Source organism: Palaemon carinicauda, chromosome 27, assembly GCF_036898095.1.
Source record: "Palaemon carinicauda isolate YSFRI2023 chromosome 27, ASM3689809v2, whole genome shotgun sequence".
Classification (NCBI taxonomy): domain Eukaryota; kingdom Metazoa; phylum Arthropoda; class Malacostraca; order Decapoda; family Palaemonidae; genus Palaemon; species Palaemon carinicauda.
Window position 1 is genome coordinate 24,027,315 of NC_090751.1, and position 24,360 is coordinate 24,051,674.

A 24,360-nucleotide genomic window follows, 5' to 3' on the forward strand; every position below is an offset into this window, starting at 1 on the left:
CAACTAAATAAGCTCTAGAACCATCATTCCATCCCAGGTTTACCGAGGTAGTTATCCTGTTTTATGTATACCTTCAGACACTTACTATAAAAGTTGAATAATGAACAGAACTTTGTGTTACTTTCTCATCTATCAGTTTGTACCTGAAGGCCCAGCACAGTCCTGGGAGAACCCATGCTTCATAGGAGTAAACTCCACAGTTGAAGCATGAAAAAAAATAAAAAACTGGATTACAAATACAGTAGAATGCTAAAATATGAGAGAGAGAGAGAGAGAGAGAGAGAGAGAGAGAGAGAGAGAGAGAGAGAGAGAGAGAGAGAGAGAGAGAGAGAGAGAGAGAGAGAGAGAGAGAGAGAGAGAGACCCTCATTTATTGTAAATGTCATCTTAAAGCAGCAAAGATCATCAATGAAGGGGCCTACTCTTCTACCCTATTTCTTTTTCCTTTCGAAGACATTTCTGGGACAGATATGGCCATTTAGAGGCAGCAAGGGAAGAAGCATAGGCTTAAAATATTAGGAAAAAGTAGCCTAAATGTGAAGAAATAATTATAAGCTAGTTTCCTTGTAACTTAAATGTTGATTAACTTACTTTGTCATTCATTAGATATTTCCACTATCAACAAAGGAAAATGTCACTTTTAATTTCACAAACAGAATGAAGTTTCATGGCTGGGATAACTAAAAGGGAGCACCTTTAGTTAAGAGCCGCTTCGAATGGAAGCGCGGTTCAAATATCTACAGTCATAAGAGAACTTACTCGTGACATTATTAGACATCCGCTGGTATACGAACTATCAGAACTGGCAACTGCACAAGCTACTCCAAACAATGAGGACTTCATCTGAAAAAAATATATATATGAAAAAATCTGCAAATACCTTTTTTAGTGATACCTAAAGTTCACTTGTTAGACAAAACAATAAGGGCTCATTATCAATTTTTGGAGATTTTTCATCATGATGTCATGCCCTTGCTTATGGATGGGTCTCATGCCACTTAAGCCTTCCTTTACTGTATGAAACTTCATAGTATTATTCTGAAAATTATCATGATCACAGAGAAAAAAAAAAAGGGGAGGGGGGAGATATTGTAATGGCTAGTCAACACAACCCATGGTGAACTAATCAAGGAATTAAAATTTTATCAATATTTTTGTCAACTAATTATAATTTCTAAAATTTTCTTTTTCTTTTAGTTCTATGAAAATGAGAGGAAAATTTAAAAATGTCTTGGTAAATGAAAATAAACATGGAAATAAAATTGCTGAAGTATGAAAATTATTGGAGAACTTTCTAGCAAAACTATAAATCTTTCCTAGCTATAGCCTACATACCCAGAGTCCTTTACAATGCGGAATGTCTTAAGCAAAGCTATAATGGCACGTAAAAGGGTGTGAAGGTGGTCTGCCTTTTCCAGAAAGTCCTTCAACACTTTGTCCACTGACAAGTTTCTCCTAAAGGCAAGAGTGGGGTGAAAACCCCTGACTTCATGAGCTATGATCCTAGCTGCAGCCTCTACTCTCGTCAGACGAGGAATACACTCTTTGGAACGTCTCTTGAAACTAGAAAGATACAGTGTTCCTAGACATTTCTTTCTTATTGCTGCCAGTGCTAAGGAAGAGGTGCCAACAGTCGGGCCTAAGGTGCCAAGTCCTCTTCAGACAGTACTGCATTGCCCTCACGGGACAAAGCTTCTCCTCTCGGATGGCACCAGAAGCTTCACGTACAGTGTTTATGGAGCAGGTTTTGTATCAGGGTTGTCTGCTGATAGGTTCTGGGTTTGACCATGAACTTTGGTGCAAACTCTCAAGAGACCTCCATCCCGCCTCAGTAGGGTGACTTAAAAGAGAGACTCACTAACTCTCTTTGCTGATGCCAAGACAGTTTTCTGGTCCAGGTCTCATCTCAAAACATCAAAGGCTAAAACAGGATGCAAGTAACAGCTTTGAGAACTGTGGTCACATCCAATTTCAGGGTTCTGAGGTCCTTGGTTGGGGAAGACTATTGGTGCTCCTCATAAGCAAAGACAGCTCCAAGGAGGAGAGGTCTATACCCTTTAGTTGGAAGATCTTACTCAAGGCGAAGGAAAATGAGAATATCCATACTTTGTACAAGAGATTTTCAAACTGGAGAAGTAACCCTTATAACAATCAATGGGGATGGCTCCATTTCCCTGGTAGACAGCTGAAGAAGACCATCGCAGGTATCTAGACACCTGGCAGTACCTCACAAAAAGCCTTTCACTCTGAGGAGATCATACATAATCTCTTGGGTAAATCTATAGGCAACTCAATTAATGTGTTAACAGATCAAGATACCACTTGACATATTGCTATCTGGGATCCACCAAGGTCATCCTAAGGCTTAGCGTAACCAACACTCAGTTGATCAATAAGGGGGGGAGTAGACTGAACAGAGGAAAGGCTTAGGCCTTCAGATGATCTCATGGAATGATGTTAGACGGGGAACAGGGAAACAAAACATCGGAGTTCCTGTTTCACCCTATGGAAAATAGGTTGAACCTCTGAAATCCACAAGGAACACAAAGCTTTACTGCTATGCATAGATGCAGAGACCATACCAACACTACAACCTGCCTTAGTAACTGGGTATATCTGCTAGTACATTCCTCTTGCTGACAACTAAGGTATTAAATGGCTCTCAGAATGTGTATCTGCTTCATCAGGCAGTAAAGGCAGCACAAAACCATGCCCTTTACTTGATGGCATAGGCTACAATCGTGTAGTTGCTCAAATACTATCATGTGCCCCCTCAACATTCTTGGAATGCTTGCAGGGCAAGAAACACTTCCTGCCTTTCCAGAATACCACGTAGATGTGTCTATTATGACAACACTATTGAGACAACTGGGTTACTCTCCTTTGCTGTATCAAGAGAACAGCTGCATGACCGGAGGTGGGGAGTCTAAAGGGACTGCTACGGCAAGGTTTTACTCGTTCAGCCGACAGGTAAAATTGTTCCAAGCCTTCTGCTCAACTGGATCAAAAAGGTTTGGGTGATCCTTGTAGGCTGTCCAATGATCCTCCAAACACAACTGAAAGGATTCCTGATGAAGGCACCCATGATGAATGAGCTTTCCCACGAAGTAAAGGTGGCAGAGAAGACTGCCAGTGCCAAGCTGGGAGTATTGTCCAGGACAGGAATATCAGCGATCGTCTGAAGGTAGGACTTTCACTGCTGACATGTCTATTAGCATACCCAAGTACTTCAATCTCTGTTAGGGTATGATACTCTACCTTTCCCAATCTATCATAATCCCCCGATTACAACAAAATGCAAGTACAGTAGTCGATCTTGATCGTATAGGAACTTCCCCGTGGAGGAGGCAGGGATCAGTCAATTGTTGAGATACCTCGAAAGATGTATCATACGAATACGCCCAAGCTTCCACCAGGGTGAAGCCCGAGTGAATGCGGGAGGAACTGTACTCAGTCTGTACACAGAATCTTGAACTGGTACACCATACCATGAAGGGGCAGTTAGATGTACTTCGGAGAGGAATGTATTTCTGAAAGGACTGATAAATGGGTACTTTGAAATACATATCCTTTAGAACCACTGAAAGCATGAAGTCTACGTCACTGATGGAACACACCTCAAGCCATATCATTTCCATGCTGAAGTTTAAGAACAAACTTATTCAGTAGAACGAGGTCGAGGACCAGCTCCCAGCCCCCAGTTGACTTCTCCACCAGGAAAAGTTGACTGCATTAGCCTCGAGACTTGTCCCAAAAGACTTCCAAGTGCATTCTTCTTGAACATCCATTCCACCTCTGTTTGCAAGACCAGGCTTTTCAGTGACATTGGAAGATCATATAAAAACCCTATGCAAAAGAGTGTGAGGGGGAGGGGAAAGATCATTAAAATTAATGGGCTATGGGCCACAAAATTTAAGTAACAGTCCTGAAAGAGATTATCCACCACAGTTTGGCCATATATCTGTGTCAGGTTACTCAAAGACTAGCCAGACATCCCTCTTCTCAGAGGAGGATTAGAGAAGCAACACTGGTATCAGTGGTGTTTCTCTCTCTCTTCCCTCATCCTGCTGCCCAATTCTGGTTGAATAGTTGGCAAAGAATGTGCAGAGATCCTTCTTTGCCCCAGAGTGGGGAGGAACAACATTTTACTTGCCCAGATGGACTCGAGTGTTCTCAGATCTGCAGATCTGATTGTCGACTTGATCCTGAGCATAATCACCCAGATCTGACCAAGGCAACTCCAAGGATGGCCTCCACTTTGAGGGACGACGCCGATGTGCCAATCAATGACTGAGGTTTTCCCTAAAGGCGGACCCAAGTCCCTTGCACTAACGGACAAGTGTGAGGACGTTTATGAATGAACACTGACTCTGGATTGTCTGCCTCTGTCAGTACAGCCAAATCACAAGCACCCTCGTGCCCAGGCAGGGTAGAGGGTGTGGCAGGATGCTCTGGTGCTTCAGTTCCCCTATTCACAAGTATGACCACTCCGACCAAGGAATGTAATCAAGGGCCAACCAAAACAGGGAAAGATTCCTTAGCTTGGATAGATCATCACAAAGTGAATGAGTAGCACTTTCTCTTCTCTCTGCGGATCAAGGCAAGGGGACAGCCACACCCCGTGCCCCGAGGCATGGGAAAAAATTCAAACCACTCCAACTCTTGGTCTTCCATTGTATGCAAGAGAGCAATAAGAGGAGGGAATAGCAAAGTCAATCCTCCTCGTAGGAAGGTAAATGGAAGGCACCAGAACTCCTCCATTAACCAAGGAATAGAAAGCGCATGGGACAGAACACTACCACATTGAGGAGCCCTTTCCTTACAACTACAGCTAACATTCTAGGACTAATTTGACCTTTTCCTACTCCTCCTCCTCCACTTTAGACAAAGTCATAATTAAGAGAACAACAGGACAAGGACAAGTAGCTTGAAGAAGCAGAACAACATGCACATCTCTTCCTCTTCCAGACTCCCACTTAAAGCTCTGTAAGCAGAGGAGCAGAGGTCTGAGCAACCAGCAACGACGACACTCCCTCCAGAGAAGGAACCAAATACTGGGAACATTCTCACAGAAGACAGGCCAATAAGCTGGGTCAGAAGTAAGCTACGGAAGCAGCATTGGTTATGGGAAGGGGTGGCCAAAACAGGGGTGACTGGGTCAGGGGAGAACTTGGTAGCTCTGAGCACTGGGTAACACAATTTTCACCCTATCGCCTAATCTCAAGCTTGCATAGGTGTCACCAAGCCTTAACAGTCCTTTTGGGTGGAGGGGCTACCACAGGCAACACCACAGGGGTCACTAATGATAGGGGAACCACCGGGCCTTTCAACACGGGAGACACTGACCCAGCGGATATCGGAAAAAGGTAGCCTTAGCTACCAGCTACCTCAATAAAGTTTTGGAGAGACTACCTAAAAGATCTAAAGAAAATCAAAACTTCCTTAGGTCAAACTTGTCATCAACAGTCTACATGAAGGCAGGGGAAGAGACTGCAACCTTCAATGGGGAGTGGCAAACACTAGGGAACCCCAAACGCCACCAGAACTTGAAAGCTCGCTAATGCAGATAACACCACTCCTTATTCCAGACTCATACTCCCCAGTGACCGAGCCAAGGTCAGTGGCATCAGACGAACCCAGTGAGGAGATGGAAGAAGTGAAAGATTTCTTCAGTGTTTCCTTGGCCATTGACAAGACAGGTACCAGCAAAGGCTTCACTCTCGTTTTTGTCCTCATGGCATATGCTGGCCACTACACAGGGGGCCACGACCTGCATTCTGATCATGGGGATGATAGTGTACAGTTATGCCCCCTACAAGATGCGAAGTGTGTGTGGATGCACAGCCCGTTTACTCACGAATCTGCTGCAACGTCCACCCTTTCCGCACCAAGTAAGAAATTCTAGCTTCACATCCATCACTACAGCAATCAACAAGCATTTACTTCTTGCAAGGAAAGTTATATTCAAAGTTTGGATAATGGTACAAAGATACGTCCGTCGTACCCATTGCAACTGAAATTTAAAGCAAGGCTCCTCTAACAGCTGGTAAGGCAGGGCTACTCACCCATGGGCACACCTTAATTAACTACCCTGGTAATGAATCATTAATGAATTTGATGGACATCCAACTTCCACCAAAATAATTTACCAATTTAAAGGAGAATGGTTTCTATTTTGCATGGGAACAAATCAGATAAGACACTTATGTCAAGGTAAGGACATGGCATCTTATGTAAGATAAAAACATAGTATCCTATATTAGGTAAGGACCTGGAATACTAAGTTAAGGAAGGGCTTGGCTTCCTAAATTAAGGAAGGGCAAGGCATCCTAAGTTAAGGAAGAGCATGGCATCTTAGATAAGGTCATAGCATCCTAAGCTAGGTAAGAACAAAGCATCCTAAGTTAGCTAAGAACATGGCATCCTAAGTTAGCTAAGAACATGGCATCCTAAGTTAGGTAAAGACATGGTATCATAAGTTAGCTAAGGACATGGCATCCTAAGTTAGCTAAGAACATGGCATCCTAAGTTAGGTAAAGACATGGTATCATAAGTTAGCTAAGGACATGGCATCCTAAGTTAGGTAAAGACATGGTATCATAAGTTAGCTAAGGACATGGCATCCTAAGTTAGGTAAAGACATGGTATCATAAGTTAGCTAAGAACATGGCATCCTAAGTTAGGTAAAGACATGGTATCATAAGTTAGCTAAGAACATGGCATCCTAAGTTAGGTAAAGACATGGTATCATAAGTTAGCTAAGAACATGGCATCCTAAGTTAGCTAAGAACATGGCATCCTAAGTTAGGTAAAGACATGGTATCATAAGTTAGCTAAGGACATGGCATCCTAAGTTAGCTAAGAACATGGCATCCTAAGTTAGGTAAAGACATGGTATCATAAGTTAGCTAAGGACATGGCATCCTAAGTTAGGTAAAGACATGGTATCATAAGTTAGCTAAGAACATGGCATCCTAAGTTAGGTAAAGACATGGTATCATAAGTTAGCTAAGAACATGGCATCCTAAGTTAGGTAAAGACATGGTATCATAAGTTAGCTAAGGACATGGCATCCTAAGCTAGGTAAAGGCATGGCCTACTAAGTTAGGTAAAGGCATGGCCTACTAAGTTAGGTAAAGGCATGGCATCCTAAGTTAGGTAAAGGCATGGCATCATAAGTTTGCTAAGTGCATGGTATCCTAAGTTAGCTAAGGACATTGTTATTGTTTCTTTTAACAGGTAATGACACCAATACCCTACACTCAGTAAGGAGTCAGATAGAAGGTGAGAGAGAGACCTGTTGTTACAGTACAATAGTCATATATGACAAAGTGTTGTATAAACTGTAATTAAGTGCAAGTTGCTCAGTAATTCTTAATGTAACTATTGTCCAGGTAATCTAGAAGTGAATTTTTGATGGTTAGCCATAGGATGTGAGACCCAGCAATGTAATAGAGGGCAGGAATTAATCTAAATAATACCATAGCCTAATCAACAGATGAAGATGTAAACAACAGTGTCCATTCCTCAGCAATTCCTAATAGTCAAGAGGAGTAGGAGGAGAACAAGGAGCCTGCAGCAACTTTGTGGGACACAAGACACACTTACAAATATGGCACCTTGGGTGATGCACCCATCAAGTAGCATAGGATGAGACATGGCATCATAGCATAAGAGGATATCAATGGCTTGACTGTATTCATATCTTGGATTTGGAGTGGTGCCTTTCCTCCCGTAGCAGTTGGCTTTAGAAACTGAACTATTAATCTCCCTTACAACTGGAAGGTTTTCCAGTACCGAAGTTGACTTCTGCTTCACTTGTAAAGCCATCGATGTTTAATCCATTGCCTTTTGGACTTTATTTGCTTCTCTGAGAAACGACTGAAATAGAGAGAATAGTCTAAGATTTGTGAATGAAACAGAAATAATGGTAATTAATTTCATCAATTATGTCATGTTATAGTGCTGTGGGTTGGATAATTTTTTTTTTCAAGTAGGTGGGGGGGGGGGGGGTCAAAAATTAGTATCCCTAGAGATGGAAGGGCATTTTGAATATGACAAATTCGGAGATAATTTGTATTTTTCCTAACCATACAAACCTTAGATATTTACATAGGGTTTACTTTCGGCGTAGCTGAAATTGACGAGCCATTAGAATTTAACGAGGGTTTACTACCCCTGAGCGTAGCAGGGGTAGAGGAGGGGTAGCTTCCTACCCCTACCCCCCTCACACACCGGTGAAATGTCTCACTTCACTTAGAGGTAGGACTTGACTTGGGGGACAGGGCTGGCGTGCAAATATGTGTAAATAGCTAAGGTTTGTATGGTTAGGAAGAATACAAATTATCTCCAAATTTGTCATTTGTTCCGTAACCGAAATACAAACCACGCTATTTACATAGGGTGACTTACCCCTTAAGAAGGGTGTTAAGTCCCCAGCCTTACTGGCTTTGGCTTACCTGGGGACTCAGAATCCGAGTGAGTCGCACTCGAGAAAAGGAGTCCCTGCACCTCACAAGTTCCTTGCTCCGCAAGGAAACGTGTGGCCTACATAAGCTTGTGTGTGAAGGAAGAAAGTGTGACCCGTCCTAGGCAGTTGACCTGGAGTTCTAGACGGAACTCTGGGTTAGGACGTTCCCAATACCACCTCGTCAGGGTATGGGGGACGCGACAGTATTGTCTCAATACTTGGAACACAAGGAAGCATGGTTTACCTGCAGAGGTTTGAGGTCAGCTATGCAGAGACCAGGATGCTGCTTTCCCCAGTAGAGGGGAGGGTGAAGAAAGAAGTAAGGGCCAGACGTACTTCTTCCGTTCATGCAGTCTAAAACCTGGTAACAATGCCCTCAACCTTCTGCTACCTGTCCAAAAAGGAGCCTGAGGTTAGACCAGCTGTTGTGTAGCCACCACAGAGTGATAGAAATGTATCGGTACCCCTGCGGGTCACGTCCTGTAGGAAGTGGGCTGCGAAGGTCGCTAGACGCTTCCAGACTCCAGCTTGTAGCACCTGCGTCACAGAGTAGTATTACTCGAAGGCGAGGGATGTTGCGATGCATCCGAAATCGTGGGCTGTAGGGCGACGTGACGGGGGAGGGTCTGGATACAGGTCGAGATGAATGCCCTTGAATCCGGGCTGAAAGGGCATACTGGTGACTCTCCCCTGCGTCCTTCCTGTGCTCCCAAACCGGCCTTGCACGTGAGGACAAACTGCAGCTGTTCTCAAAGATAACCCCTCGGTTCCTTTACTGGCAAGAAGGAGGTCTGGGTCATCTGATACAGAACGGAGACTCGAAATCTTGAAGGAGTCGAACCGAAGGTCCGGGACTCCAAGATTCTGAATCTAGAAAACAACTCAGGAGCGAACCGGAATGTTACCTCCCCCTATAATCTTGAAAGGGCGGAGTCGTACGAGACCATGAAGGTTGCTTACACACACTGGCCGAGGCCAGAGCGAGTAGGAGCACCATCTTCCAAGACGGATGACGATCAAAGGCCTGACGTAATGGTTCGCAAGAAGATCTCTTAAGGGACTTGAGAGTCCGAACCACGCTCCATGGAGGAGGTCTCACTCCGACTGGGGGCAGGTACGTTCGTAACTTCGCATGAGCGAAGAAAGATCCAGCGGGAAGGCAAAAGTCTATCCCTTTCAGCCTGAAGGCCAGGGAAAGGCTGAGCGATAAGCTTCACTGCCGAGAGCGGAAAAGAGTTTCCTCCCGCCGATAAGCAATAACTCCGTTATTGCTGGAGTAGAGGCATCAAGGGAAGAGGAACCTCTCCCACGACACCAACCACAGAAGACTCTCCACTTCGCCTGGTAGACCCCTGCGGATGACTATCACAGGTGAAACGACCTCTGTTCCGCGACTGTTGCGGGGTGCCTCTTTGTAAGGAGGCGGTGTAGTGTCTCCAGGCGTGGAGCCGAAGCGATGTTGCAGTGTGGTTGTTTGAGTAGCCTGTGTCGTGGAAGAAGCTCTCCCGGGAGTTCTGTCAGGGGATGCAGAAGGTCCGGAAACCGTTCTGCATATAGTCGCAGCGGAGCTCGCAGGGCCATCGAAAGGTTGACCGACAACCTGGTCTCGTTGAGACCCCTTCTCAACAGACAACAATGGTGGGAAGACGTAGGCGTCGATGCTGCCCCACCGTCACCGGAAAGCATCTTGCCAAAGTCTTGGGGTCCGAGACTGGGGGGAAAAACAGCGGTAGCTTGAAGTTCCAGGCTGTCGTGATCAGGTCCCCACAGGCTAGGACTTGCTGGTTACTAGAGGCCAAAGACCCCCAGGTACCCATCTATCTGTGAGGCTCAGCTCAGATTGTCGGAGAGAACAACCCTCTGCCCGGAATGAGCGAGCCGATAGTGGTATTGAGTGGACTGCAGATCATCTCAGTATCTCTACTGCAAGATGCAAAAGTATGAAAATGTACCTCCCTGCTAGTTGGAATACGCCAGTACCATGGAGTTGTCGCGCACGGAGCGACTCGGCAGGATCTGTAGGATCTGTAGAAGGGCCAGACTACGGCCTCTAAGCCTACCTGAATGATGTGGAGGTACCCTTCAGGTCCTAACCATAGACCTGAACCAGAACATGGGGACCCCCCCCCCTTTTCTTTGACAAGTCCGAGAACAGCATCAAATGCGGGGAAAGGACGAGAAGATCCACTCCCATGCAAGAGGTTTCCATAGGTCAACCCCCATTGCAGGTCTAATCGTTCTGCTGGTCCCATAGGGACCAGAAAGTCCGGTTAATCGTTGCTTTGATTCCACCGGAACTTGGGCCGCCTAACAGGGAACTTATCCTGAGGCGACCGTTCGGGACTTAGACGGGTCAATGAACAAAGGAGACCCATAAAACGTCCCAAGTTAGGGCTGAAAGCTCTCCTTGACTGAAAAAAAAATCTGCAACTCTCCTCAGCCTTGCCACAGTCAACTGAAGGGAAAGGCTCGGAGGAGGAGACCATATCATGGCTAGATATTCCAGATGTTGAGGTAGAAGCAGAGAAAGCTCCTTGCGAATTACCATGATCCCTCGATCTTGGTAAAGTCCCGGAAGCTTGTCTCGGTGTTGAAGAAGGTTGAACCCGAGACTACCGGAGTTGGCCAGACCTCCAAAAAGTGAAGGAGGCGGACGCCTGCCCCTGAGTGGCCATGAGGAAAGCAGGGAGAGTTCTCTGGTGAAAACCTGCGATGCTGCAGCGGAATCGCCACACAGCATCTTAACCATGTACATCTGTAGTCTAGGCTGAATTCCAAGTGCCTCCTGGAAGATGGATGGAATGGGAACTGGAAGTACCCATCCTTCCGATCCAGGCCATAAGAAGTCTTGTGGTCTCGCTACCAATCTGATCGACACTCCTGTTCCACGCTGGACGAAGTTTGTTCGACAAATTTGATCAGAGCTGAGAGGTCGATGACGGAACTCCCGTCTCAGATGGTTTCCAACAAAAAAGGATCGATTGAAATACCGGGAAAGAAGCCGTCGACGACCCTATGGAGGACATTCTCCTAAAGCATGGCTCCCTCTGCCCAACGGGCAAACCTCTTGCCGACCCCATGGCATAGAGGCTCAGCGACACTGGAATCGCTGTCGGTGGAGGAGAGATGTTAAGAGCGAGGCACGATATCCTTGGCTGATCACGGAGATCGTGCAGGAATTCTAGAGTTTGTGAACCCGGCCGCTCCCTCTGGATTATGCCTCCCCGGGAGAACTTCCCGTCCTACCTGTCCTTGACAGGAGGGGACCGCTATTGTACACCTTGTCTTATCTGCCGTAGCCGGTTCCGATAACCTAGGCTGTATGAAGAGGCGTCGGAGGGTTGCAGGATCTGGAAGTAAGAGCCTTGGAAGAGTGAAAACGGGATTCGACTTCCTCCGCACAACAGCTGCCCATTTCTCTGCCCTTGGGCTCAAACAAGCTCTTCCCAAGGATGGAAGAGTGTCTGAGCTTGTCGACAGGAAGCCCTTGGTCACTGCGTCTAGATGCTCCAACATCGAGTTTGCCCGCAAGTTCGAAACTTGGCGACGGAACGCAAAGGTGCTTGAGCCCGAGAGAAGGAAAATACCCGTGATCTTCCTGAAGCTTCCTTGTACCAGTCCTCGGGTCGCAATCGGAGAGGGAAAGGCCTGGTAAGCCCCTTCCACGAAATGGTGAAGAGGAAGGGCTAACCCAGTCACCCCCCTGCCCGGCGGAGAAATCTCGAAAGAAAAACTCCCTGGCAAGACCCTTCCAGGGAACGATGGGGAGGAAGGGCTTAACCAAGTTCTGGAAAGAAGAATGTTGTTCAGACCTCCCTGAACACACTTCCCGCTCTTGCACGTGCCATGCTCTGCATTTCGGGGTGAAGACCGTGTTCTGGAAGTACGCGCTCCAGAAGACTCGTCAGGTTGCCCGTGTTGCAAAACCCAGACGGGAATCGCAGTCGCAATCACCCTGGTGCCCGCGCGAAGGTAAATCGATGGTTCAGGCGTGGGCGAACGTAGATGCGCCCGTGCGCGGGCATGCAGGTGCGTGGGCGCGAGAGCGCGCAAACGAAAGTGCGCGAGGGAGCGCAGAAGGGGGGCGAGCGTGGTTGGAAGGGTGAGCGCTGGCGGTCGACATCCGATAGTACGCAGGCGAACGATGGCGCGAAGGCGAGCAACGGCACGTTGGCGAGCGATGGCTCACTGGCGGGAATCGCGCTGGTGCTCGCGCGACGGAAAACCATTGGTTCGCACGTGGGCGAACATGGGCCGAGCGGGCGAACATGGTCCGAGCGGGCGAACATGGGCCGAGCGGGCGAACATGGTCCGAGCGGGCGAACATGGGCCGAGCGGGCGAACATGGGCCGAGCGGGCGAACATGGGCCGAGCGGGCGAGCGCAGGCGGCTGGGAGACCGATGGCGCGCTGACGAGCGATGGCGCGTCTTGGCGAGTGATAGTCCATAGACGAGTGAAGGCGCGTTGGCAAGCGACGGCGCATTGGTGAGCAGTGGTGCGTTAAAAACGCTAGCGCGCAGGCGACGAATCGCACGGGCGCGTAGGAGGCGCACAGGTGCATCAGGAAGGGGAGGGCTGATGTGTGCTGGCAGGCAGGCGATCGTGGGCGTACAGGAAACCGTTGGCCCCCATGGCACTTAGCAAGAAAGGGCGTGCAGATGTGCGCTGGTGTACTGAAGAGAGCTGGCGCACAAAAGGACAGAAGTACAGGTGAGCGCTGGCGAGCAGGAAGAAGATCTACGGCGAGACTCAACTACCTGAGATCGTGGTCCACAGCAGGTAGCGCAGGAGACGTTGGCGCTCAGGAAAAAACCTGGCACTTAGGGGGCTTACCAACACTTAGGAATAAGCCCCTTAGACCCGAAGGTACCGGTGCCCGTAGTAAACGGGGTGAGTTGGCACCCACTGCGCATCTGCATCCAGGAACGGAGGTGAAGACTAGAAGGTCTGGCAGGAGTAGGCAGCTGCAACGGTCGGTACTCGTTGAGGAGGGTCCTCTGCGGCGAACGTCGAACAAAGATGAAGACGACCTCGGACAGGTGCAACACCCTCCGACCTCCGAAGAGGAGTCTCTGAACGTGAACTCCCCCGAGGGGAAGAGTCACTGGCAGGAGACCGTAGGCATCAGCTGTCCCCAAAGGGAAACTGAGCCCTCAGCAACAACAGCAGGAGGAGTCCTCCGAAGAGAAGTCTCTGTGGTGAACTCCACCCCCCCCCCCAGGGGAGAAGCAATCGCAGGAGAGACCGTAGGCTCAGCTGCCCCCCAAAGGGGACAGAGGCTTCAGCAACAACAGCAGACGGAGGCCTCCAAAGAGGAGTCTCTATGGTGCACTCCCCCTCGGGGGAGAAGCACTCGCGGGAGAGACCGTAGGGCTCAGCTGGCCCCCAAAGGGGATTGAGCCTTCAGCAACAACAGCAGTCGGAGTCCTCCGAAGAGGAGTCTCTGTGGTGAACGTAGTAAAGGTAAAACGTAGTAAAGTTATTAAGTAAAGACAAAACAAATAATGGCTGCCAAGCGAGGACGAAGACAGGCATGACTGTACATCGTCCGAGCCAGAAGTGAAGTGAGACATTTCACCGGTGTGTGAGGGGGGGAGGGGTAGCAAACTACCCCTCCCCTACCCCTGCTAACTAGCGCGGGGGTAGTAAACCCTCGTTAAATTCTAATGGCTCATCAATTTCAGCCACGCAGAAAGTAAACCCTATGTAAATAGCGTGGCTTGTATTTCGGTTACGGAACAAATCTGATTTAAATCTTTAAATAAGCTTCTTACATTGAAGTTTACACTACTAAATATATGCAATTAAATTTTTGAAAGAATTCATGTTTTGATTAGGGTTTTGAGACTGGTAATATTAGGTTTAATTCATTGTAATTGATTTTATAAGAAATATTAGTTTATTGAAAAACAAACTGCATTAAAAATTATTGAAACACTATCTTAAAGTATGTTTTTCAATTACTTTACATTAACGTACATGTACATTACTTTATTCAGCTCTCTAAATTACAGTACTGTAATTTTTTCAATGCCACCTCTGGAAAAGAGCATTACATTGTTAGGGGACTGTCCAATGTATGGACTTTTTTTTGGGGGGGAATTATTCAAATAATTTTTTGAACCTTGTTATTGTGAGGCTGGAGTGTAAAGGGATACTAGTTTTATCTCTCAATAGAAATTTTCTTATTGAGGTGCTGTATTTATTTTGTTTTGTTCATTTTTTTATAAATTTATTTTGTTGATAAGCCTCCTTTCTCAAAATAAATATTTTTCTTGTTTTTGTAAACAGCGTTTCTCTCCACTGCATAATTATGTCCCCTTCTCAGCCACCAATTTAAGAGTTTTTTATTACCTCTGTATTATTGCTTGTTTTTTTTTCCCTTTCCCCTAATGTTCCTAAAGTTTACTTAAATTTGAAGAGATCTTACCTAAAGAAGAGAGAGCTATTTATTATTTCTGTAGATTTTCACTTCCTGTTTATTCAGGAAGCTCAAGGCAAGAGAAAATAATAGGGAACTAAGGTTGTAGCTGGTTCCCCTTGCCCAGTAAAAAATCACAGGGTGGTGCCCAGTTCATCCATATCTCTCTCTCTCTCTCTCTCTCTCTCTCTCTCTCTCTCTCTCTCTCTCTCTCTCTCTCTCTCTCTCTCTCTCTCTCTCTCTCTTTGCCCTGACCTATGATTTTCCACAGTTTTATCTTTTCGTGTAGTGAACGTTGGAGTGTGGTTGGCATTCGAACACTAGGCAGCCTGCATGCTACATCTGGCCACAGTCCGCAAACCACTACAACATGGCATCCTGTCAGGAAAGGACATGGCATCCCAAGTTAGGTACAGACATGGCATCCTAAGTTAGCTAAGGACATGGTACCCTAAGTTAGCTAAGGACATGGCATCCCAAGTTAGGCAAGGACATGGCATCCTAAGTTAGGTACAGACATGGCATCCTAAGTTAGCTAAGGACATGGTACCCTAAGTTAGCTAAGGACATGGCATCCCAAGTTAGGCAAGGACATGGCATCCCAAGTTAGGCAAGGACATGGCATCCTAAGTTAGCTATGAACATGGCATCCTAAGCTAGCTAAGGGCATGCTATCCTAAGTTAACTAAGGGCATGCTATCCTAAGTTAACTAAGGGCATTCCATCCTAAGTTAACTAAGGGCACGCCCTCATAAGTTAGCAAAGGGCATGCCATCATAAGTTAGCAAAGGCCATGTCATTCTGAGTTAGCAAAGGGCATGGCATCCTAAATCAGCAACGGGTATTGCATCCTAAGTTTGCTAAGCGCAGGGCATCCTAAGTTTGCTAAGCGCAGGGCATCCCAAGTTAGCTAAGCGCAAGGCATCCTAAGTTAGCTAAGCACAAGGCATCCTAAGTTCGCTAAGCGCAAGGCATCCTAACTTCGCCAAGGGCATGGCATCCAGTCAGGTAAGAACGTGGTATCTTATGTTAAGCAAGGACATGGTATCCTGAGTTAGCTCTAAGCATGGTATTGCAATTTAGCTAAGGGCATGGCATCCTAAGTTAGCAAAGGGCATGCCATCATAAGTTAACAAAGGGCATGGCATCCTAAGTTAGCTAAGGACATGGCATCCTAAGTTAGGCAAGGACATGGCATCCTAAGTTAGCTAAGTTAGCTTAGGATATGGCATCCTATGTTAGGTAAGGACATGGTATCATTAAGTTAGGTAAGTACATGGCAATCTAAGTTAGGGATGGCCATTCCATCTTAAATTAGGTAAGCACATTCCATCCTAAATTGGGTAAGGACATTCCATCCTAAATTAGGTACGGACATTCCATCTTAAGCAAATTAAAGACATAGCATCCTAAGTTAGGTACGGACATTCCATCCTAAGTTATGTAAGGACATGCTATCCTAAGCTAGGTTAGGACATGGTACTCGAAGTTAGCTAAGGACACGGTATCCCAAATTAGCTAAGGACATGGTTTCCTAAGTTAGCTAAGGGCATGGCATTCTAAGTTAGGTAAGGTCAAGGCATCCTAGGTTAGGCAAGGTAATGGATCATGAAGTTAGGTAAGGACATGGCAATCTAAGTTAGGTAAGGAAATTCCATCCTAAGTAAGATAAGGACATTCTATCCTAAGTTAGGCAAGGACATTCTATCCTAAGTTAGGCAAGGACATTCCATCCTAAGTAAGGTAAGGACATTCCATCCTAAGTTAGGCAACGACATTCCATCCTAAGTTAGGTAAGGACATTCTATCCAAAGTTGGCAAGGACATTCCATCCTAAGTTAGGTAAGGACATCCCATCCTAAGTTAGGTAAGGACATTCTATCCTAAGTTAGGCAAGGACATTCCATATTAAGTTAGGCCAGGGCATTCCATCCTAAGTTAGGCAAGGACATTCCATCCTAAGTTAGGTAAGGACATTCTATCCTAAGCTAGGCAAGGACATTCCATATTAAGTTAGGCAAGGGCATTCCATCCTAAGTTAGGCAAGGACATTCCATCCTAAGTTAGGCAAGGACATTCCATCCTAAGTTAGGTAAGGACATTCCATCCTAAGTTAGGTAAGGACATTCTATCCTAAGTTAGGCAAGGACATTCCATATTAAGTTAGGCAAGGGCATTCCATCCTAAGTTAGGCAAGGACATTCCATCCTAAGATAGGCAAGGGCATTCCATATTAAGTTAGGCAAGGACATTCCATCCTAAGTTAGGCAAGGACATTCCATCCTAAGTTAGGCAAGGACGTTCCATCCTAAGTTAGGCAAGGACATTCCATCCTAAGTTAGGTAAGGACATTCTATCCTAAGTTAGGCAAGGACATTCCATATTAAGTTAGGCAAGGACATTCCATCCTAAGTTAGGCAAGGACATTCCATCCTAAGTTAGGCAAGGACATTCCATATTAAGTTAGGCAAGGGCATTCCATCCTAAGTTAGGCAAGGACATTCCATATTAAGTTAGGCAAGGACATTCCATATTAAGTTAGGTAAGGACATTCCATCCTAAGTTAGGCAAGGGCATTCCATCCTAAGTTAGGCAAGGGCATTCCATCCTAAGTTAGGCAAGAACATTCTATCCAAAGTTAGGTAAGGACATTCTATCCTAAGTTAGGCAAGCACATTCCATCCTAAGTTAGGCAAGCACATTCCATCCTAAGTTAGGTAAGGACATTCTATCCTAAGTTAGGCAAGGACATTCCAAATTAAGTTAGGCAAGGGCATTCCATCCTAAGTTAGGCAAGGACATTCCATCCTAAGTTAGGCAAGGACATTCCATCCTAAGTTAGGCAAGGACATTCCATCCTAAGTTCGGCAAGGACATTCTATCCTAAGTTCGGCAAGGACATTCTATCCTAAGTTAGGCAAGGACATTCCAAATTAAGTTAGGCAAGGGCATTCCATCCTAAGTTAGGCAAGGACATTCCATCCTAAGTTAGGCAAGCACATTCCATCCTAAGTTAGGTAAGGACATTCTATCCTAAGTTAGGCAAGCACATTCCAAATTAAGTTAGGCAAGGACATTCCAAATTAAGTTAGGCAAGGGCATTCCATCCTAAGTTAGGCAAGGACATTCCATCCTAAGTTAGGCAAGCACATTCCATCCTAAGTTAGGCAAGGACATTCTATCCTAAGTTAGGCAAGGGCATTCCATCCTAAGTTAGGCAAGGACATTCCATCCTAAGTTAGGCAAGGACATTCCATATTAAGTTAGGCAAGGGAATTCCATCCTAAGTTAGGCAAGGGCATTCCATCCTAAGTTAGGCAAGGACATTCCATCCTAAGTTAGGTAAGGACATTCTATCCTAAGTTAGGCAAGGACATTCCATCCTAAGTTAGGCAAGGAAAATGTTATTTTCCTTAGTAAAATAAATTTTTGAATATACTTACCCGGTGATCATGTAGCTGCAGCTCTGCTGCCCGACAGAAAAAACCTACGGGCGGGATACGCCAGCGATCGCTACACAGGTGGGGGTGTACAACAACAGCGCCATCTGTCGAGTAGGTACTCCAGTACTTCTTGTCAACAAAGAACCAATTTTCTCCTCGGTCCACTGGGTCTCTATGGGGAGGAAGGGAGGGTCCTTTAATTCATGATCACCGGGTAAGTATATTCAAAAATTTATTTTACTAAGGAAAATAACATTTTTCAATATTAATCTTACCCGGTGATCATGTAGCTGATTCACACCCAGGGGGGTGGGTGGAGACCAGCATATATGTTAACATTAGAAGCTAAGTATCCCGTATTTCATTTTAGCAGTTATTCAAAATAACAGACATAAAATTAATAAGTACCTGGTAAGGAAGTCGACTTGAACCATTACTCTGCCTTTTTAAGTACGTCTTCCTTACTGAGCCTCGCGATCCTCTTAGGATGCTGAGCGACTCCTAGGTGCTGAAGTATGAAGGGCTGCAACCCATACTAAAGGACCTCATCACAACCTCTAATCTAGGCGCTTCTCAAGAAAGAATTTGACCACCCGCCAAATCAACCAGGATGCGAAAGGCTTCTTAGCCTTCCGTACAACCCAAAAACAACAATAAAAAGCATTTCAAGAGAAAGATTAAAAAAGGTTATGGGATTATGGGAATGTAGTGGTTGAGCCCTCACCTACTACTGCACTCGCTGCTACGTATGGTCCCAGGGTGTAGCAGTTCTCGTAAAGAGACTGGACATCTTTAAGGTAAAATGATGCGAACACTGACTTGCTTCTCCAATAGGTTGCATCCATTACACTCTGCAGAGATCTGTTTTGTTTGAAGGCCACTGAAGTAGCGACAGCTCTAACTTCATGTGTCCTTACCTTCAGCAAAGCATGGTCTTCCTCATTCAGATGAGAATGGGCTTCTCTAATCAAAAGTCTGATGTAATAAGAAACTGCGTTCTTCGACATCGGTAAAGCAGGTTTCTTAATAGAACACCATAAAGCTTCTGATTGTCCTCGTAATGGCTTCGTACGTCTTAAATAGTACTTAAGAGCTCTTACTGGGCATAGTACTCTCTCTTGTTCGTTTCCAACCAAACTGGACGGACTTGGAATCTCGAACGATTTGGGCCAAGGACGAGAAGGGAGTTCATTTTTAGCTAAAAAACCAAGCTGTAAGGAACATGTAGCCGTTTCAGATGTAAATCCTATGTTCCTGCTGAAGGCGTGTATCTCACTGACTCTTTTAGCTGTTGCTAAGCAAACGAGGAAAAGAGTCTTCAAAGTGAGATCTTTAAAAGAGGCTGATTGAAGCGGTTCGAACCTTGCTGACATCAGGAACCTTAAAACCACGTCTAAGTTCCAACCTGGTGTGGCTAACCGACGCTCCTTTGAGGTCTCAAAAGACTTAAGGAGGTCCTGTAGATCTTTGTTGTTGGAAAGATCTAAGCCTCTGTGGCGGAAGACTGCTGCCAACATGCTTCTGTAACCTTTGATCGTAGGAGCTGATAGGGATCTTACCTTCCTTAGGTGTAAAAGGAAGTCAGCTATCTGCGTTACAGAGGTACTGGTTGAGGATACTGAATTCGCCTTGCACCAGCTTCGGAAGACTTCCCATTTTGACTGGTAGACCTTGAGAGTGGATGTCCTCCTTGCTCTGGCAATCGCTCTGGCTGCCTCCTTCGAAAAGCCTCTAGCTCTTGAGAGTCTTTCGATAGTCTGAAGGCAGTCAGACGAAAAGCGTGGAGGCTTGGGTGTACCTTCTTTACGTGCGGCTGATGCAGAAGGTCCACTCTTAGAGGAAGAGTCCTGGGAACGTCTACTAGCCATTGCAGTACCTCGGTGAACCATTCTCTCGCGGGCCAGAGGGGAGCAACCAACGTCAACCTTGTCCCTTCGTGAGAGGCGAACTTCTGCAGTACCTTGTTGACAATCTTGAACGGGGGGAACGCATAAAGGTCTAGATGGGACCAATCCAGAAGAAAGGCATCTACGTGAACTGCTGCTGGGTCCGGAATCGGTGAGCAATAATTTGGGAGCCTCTTGGTTATCGAGGTAGCGAACAGATCTATGGTGGGCTGACCCCACAGGGCCCATAGTCTGTTGCAAACATTCTTGTGAAGGGTCCATTCTGTAGGGATGATCTGACCCTTCCGGCTGAGGCGGTCTGCCATGACATTCATGTCGCCTTGAATGAACCTCGTTACAAGCGATATCTTTCGATCTCTTGACCAGGTGAGGAGGTCCCTTGCGATCTCGAACAACGTCCTCGAATGAGTCCCTCCTTGCTTGGAGATGTACGCCAAGGCTGTAGTGTTGTCGGAGTTCACCTCCACCACCTTGCCTAGAAAGAGGGACTTGAAGCTTCTCAAGGCCAGATGAACTGCCAGTAGCTCCTTGCAGTTGATGTGTAGTGCTCTTTGATCCGGATTCCACGTGCCCGAGCATTCCCGACCGTCCAGTGTCGCACCCCAGCCCGTGTCCGATGCGTCCGAGAAGAGAAGGTGGTCGGGGGTCTGAACAGCCAGTGGTAGACCTTCCTTGAGAAGAATGCTGTTCTTCCACCAAGTCAGTGCAGACTTCATCTCTTCGGATATAGGAACTGAGACCGCTTCTAGCGTCATGTCCTTTCTCCAGTGAGCAGCTAGGTGATACTGAAGGGGTCGGAGGTGGAGTCTCCCTAACGCGATGAACTGGTCCAGCGATGAAAGCGTCCCTATTAGACTCATCCACTGTCTGACTGAACATCGGTTCCTTTTCAGCATGCTCTGGATGCATTCTTGGGCTTGACTGATTCTGGGGGCCGACGGAAAAGCCCGAAAAGCTTGACTCTGAATCTCCATACCTAGATAGACTATAGTTTGGGATGGGACGAGTTGGGACTTTTCTATATTGACCAGGACACCCAATTCCTTGGTCAGATCCATAGTCCATTTGAGATTCTCCAGACAGCGACGACTTGACGCAGCTCTTAAAAGCCAGTCGTCCAAATAGAGGGAGGCTCTGATGTCTGCTAAATGCAGGAATTTGGCAATATTCCTCATCAGTTTGGTAAACACTAGAGGTGCCGTGCTTAGGCCAAAGCACAGGGCTTGGAACTGGTAAACCACCTTCCCAAAGACGAACCTTAGGAAAGGTTGGGAATCTGGGTGGATGGGGACGTGAAAGTACGCGTCCTTTAGGTCTAACGAGACCATCCAGTCTTCCTTCCTGACCGATGATAGCACCGACTTCGTCGTCTCCATGGTGAACGTCTAATTGGTGACAAAGACATTTAGAGCACTGACGTCCAGCACCGGTCTCCACCCTCCTGTCTTCTTCGCTACTAAGAAGAGACGGTTGTAGAAGCCCGGGGATTGATGGTCCCGGACTATGACTACCGCTCCCTTTTGTAGCAAGAGAGACACCTCTTGCTGTAAAGCTAGCCTCTTGTCCTCCTCTCTGTACCTGGGAGAGAGGTCGATGGGAGTTGTTGCTAGAGGGGGCTTGCGCAAGAATGGAATCCTGTACCCCTCTCTGAGCAACTTCACAGACTGTGCGTCTGCACCCCTGTTCTCCCAGGCCTGCCAGTAGTTCTTGAGCCTGGCTCCCACTGCTGTCTGGAGAAGATGGCAGTCAGACTCTGCCTTTTGAGGACTTGGAACCCTTCTTCTTTTTGCCACGTTGACTATCGGCACGGGTACCTCCTCTGCTGGAGGTTCTGCCACGAAAGGGCGGAATGAACCTAGACGCTGGTGTGTCCATCCTAGGTCTAGGCACGGAAGGTAAAGCTGTGACTTTACGTGCGGATGACGCCACCAGGTCATGGGTATCTTTCTGGATCAACGAGGCGGCAATCCCCTTGATCAGCTCTTCAGGAAAGAGACACTTGGATAGCGGAGCAAACATCAGCTCTGACTTCTGACATGGTGTGATCCCCGCCGACAAGAAGGAGCAAAGGTGATCTCGCTTCTTAAGAACTCCCGACACGAAAGAAGCCGCAAGCTCGCCAGACCCATCCCGAATGGCTTTGTCCATGCATGACATGATGAGCATGGCAGAGTCCTTATCCGAAGGGGAGGTCTTTCTGCTCAACGCTCCCAAACACCAGTCCAGAAAGTTGAAGATCTCAAACGCACGGAAAACTCCCTTCAAAAGATGGTCCATGTCCGAAAAGGTCCAGTAAATCTTGGAGCGTCTCATAGCCAGTCTGCGGGGAGAGTCTACCAGACTTGAGAAGTCGCCCTGGGCAGAGGCAGGAACTCCCAAGCCGAGAACTTCTCCCGTGGCATACCAGACGCTAGATTTGGAAGCAAGCTTGGTCGGTGGAAAGATGAAGGATGTCTTCCCAAGTTGCTTCTTGGCCTGCAACCACTCTCCCAGTACCCTTAAAGCTCTCTTGGATGAGCGCGCGAGTACGAGCTTCGTAAAGGCAGGAGCTGCTGACTGCATGCCTAAAGCGAACTCAGAGGGAGGTGAGCGTGGGGCTGCAGACACAAACTGGTCCGGATACAACTCCTTAAACAGGGCAAGGACTTTCCTAAAGTCTAAGGAGGGAGGCGTAGTCTTGGGTTCCTCTATGTCGGAGTGTTGATCGTCCAAATGCGCAGCTTCGTCGTCATCAGAGATTCCTTCATCCGAATGCTGAGGAGGAAGCGGCAAAGGAGGAGAAGAAAGCTGAACGGCTGAGTCCGGCAGCACGGGTGCATGCGTAGCTGCACTGGATCCAACATCATGCCGCAGCTGGTCAGTCTGAGAGCTGGCAACAACAAAAGCGGAGTGGTGGTGCGTGATGGGGACTGCCGTGGGTTGCGGAGACTGCCGCATTGCGTCAAAACACGGCAGCTTGACAGCACCTTCCCACTGCTGATGCGGTAGCTCACGCATGTCAACGGAGGGTGCCGCACGTCGGCTAACGTCAACATGCGTCTGGCAGGGTCGACTGCGCATCGGTGGTGGAGCTCTCACAGCCGGAGTGTGGGAGCAGGCAGCCGCAGTGTCTGCTGAGCGCACAACCGTGGCAGGTTGTAGGTTAACGGGTGCAGCGTCAACCTTCTCAGCACGATACTCCTGCATGAAGGAAGCTAGCTGAGTCTGCATAGACTGCAGCAAAGACCACTTAGGGTCTACAGCGGTTGGTGCGGCAACAGACGGAGTGATTGCCTGCTGCGGAACCACTCTACCTCTCTTGGGAGGTGTGCAGTCTTCGGAAGACTGCGGCGAGTCCGAACTGACCCAGTGGCTACACCTGGGCCGTTGGACTCGCTCGGAAGGGTCGTGAGACCTTGGTCCAGCGTTTCTGACGAGAAACTTCTTCCGCAGACGAGGAATGAATGGGCTCACTCGTCTGTTTGTGGGTGGGACGATCTCTGCAAGATACGTCCGCAACCACTGAGGGTACATCTGTACGCTGATCAAGGCCTGTCGAACCCTTTGGTCCTTCGACATTGCTTCTCCCCTGGGCTTGAGAGCTTGCAAGAGGTCCCGGACTGGGAGGACGACTGGCACGAACAGATGCACCCTCAAGCGTAACACTGACACTTTTCACAGCACTTGCACTCACTACACTTCCCACTGCACTTTTCTCCTTCAACTCTTTGACGTCGGCCAAGAGTTGATTGTGGTCATTCGCTAATGACTCAACTCTGTCACCAAGAGCCTGAATGGCACGCATCATGTCCGCCATCGAGGGTTGCTGAGAGCTAGTAGAAGGGTCGGGTGTAACCACTACAGGGGAAGGAATAGGTTGTGGGGCATGGGGAGAGGAAAAATCAAAAGAGCGAGACGAACTCCTCCTGATCCTATCCTTCTCTAGCCTACGTGCATTCTTAAGGAATTCTTGAAAATCGAATTCCGAAAGCCCAGCGCATTCCTCACATCGATCTTCCAATTGACAGGCTTTACCCCTACAATTGGAACAAACGGCGTGAGGATCTATAGAGGCCTTCAGAAGACGCCTAGAACAGTCCCTAGCGCTACACTGCCTGTACTTGGGGGCTTGAGTAGGGT

At 47.2% G+C, this 24,360-nt stretch overlaps 1 protein-coding gene across 6 annotated transcripts in view; it reads right to left on the reverse strand.

The window, feature by feature from the left end:
* Positions 1-24,360, reverse strand: part of LOC137620601 (uncharacterized) — a 35,524-nt gene that overhangs the window by 9,762 nt on the left and 1,402 nt on the right. For all 6 annotated transcript variants that reach the window (XR_011040082.1, XR_011040081.1, XR_011040084.1 and 3 more), the window contains exons 2-3: positions 7,608-7,880; positions 759-842 (exon numbers count right to left, since the gene is read on the reverse strand). Coding sequence is in view for 2 of the 6 variants with exons in the window: in XM_068350863.1 (XP_068206964.1) it covers positions 759-842; positions 7,608-7,829 (306 nt within the window). In the remaining 4 variants the exon portion in view is untranslated. The remainder of the gene's footprint in view (positions 1-758; positions 843-7,607; positions 7,881-24,360) is intronic.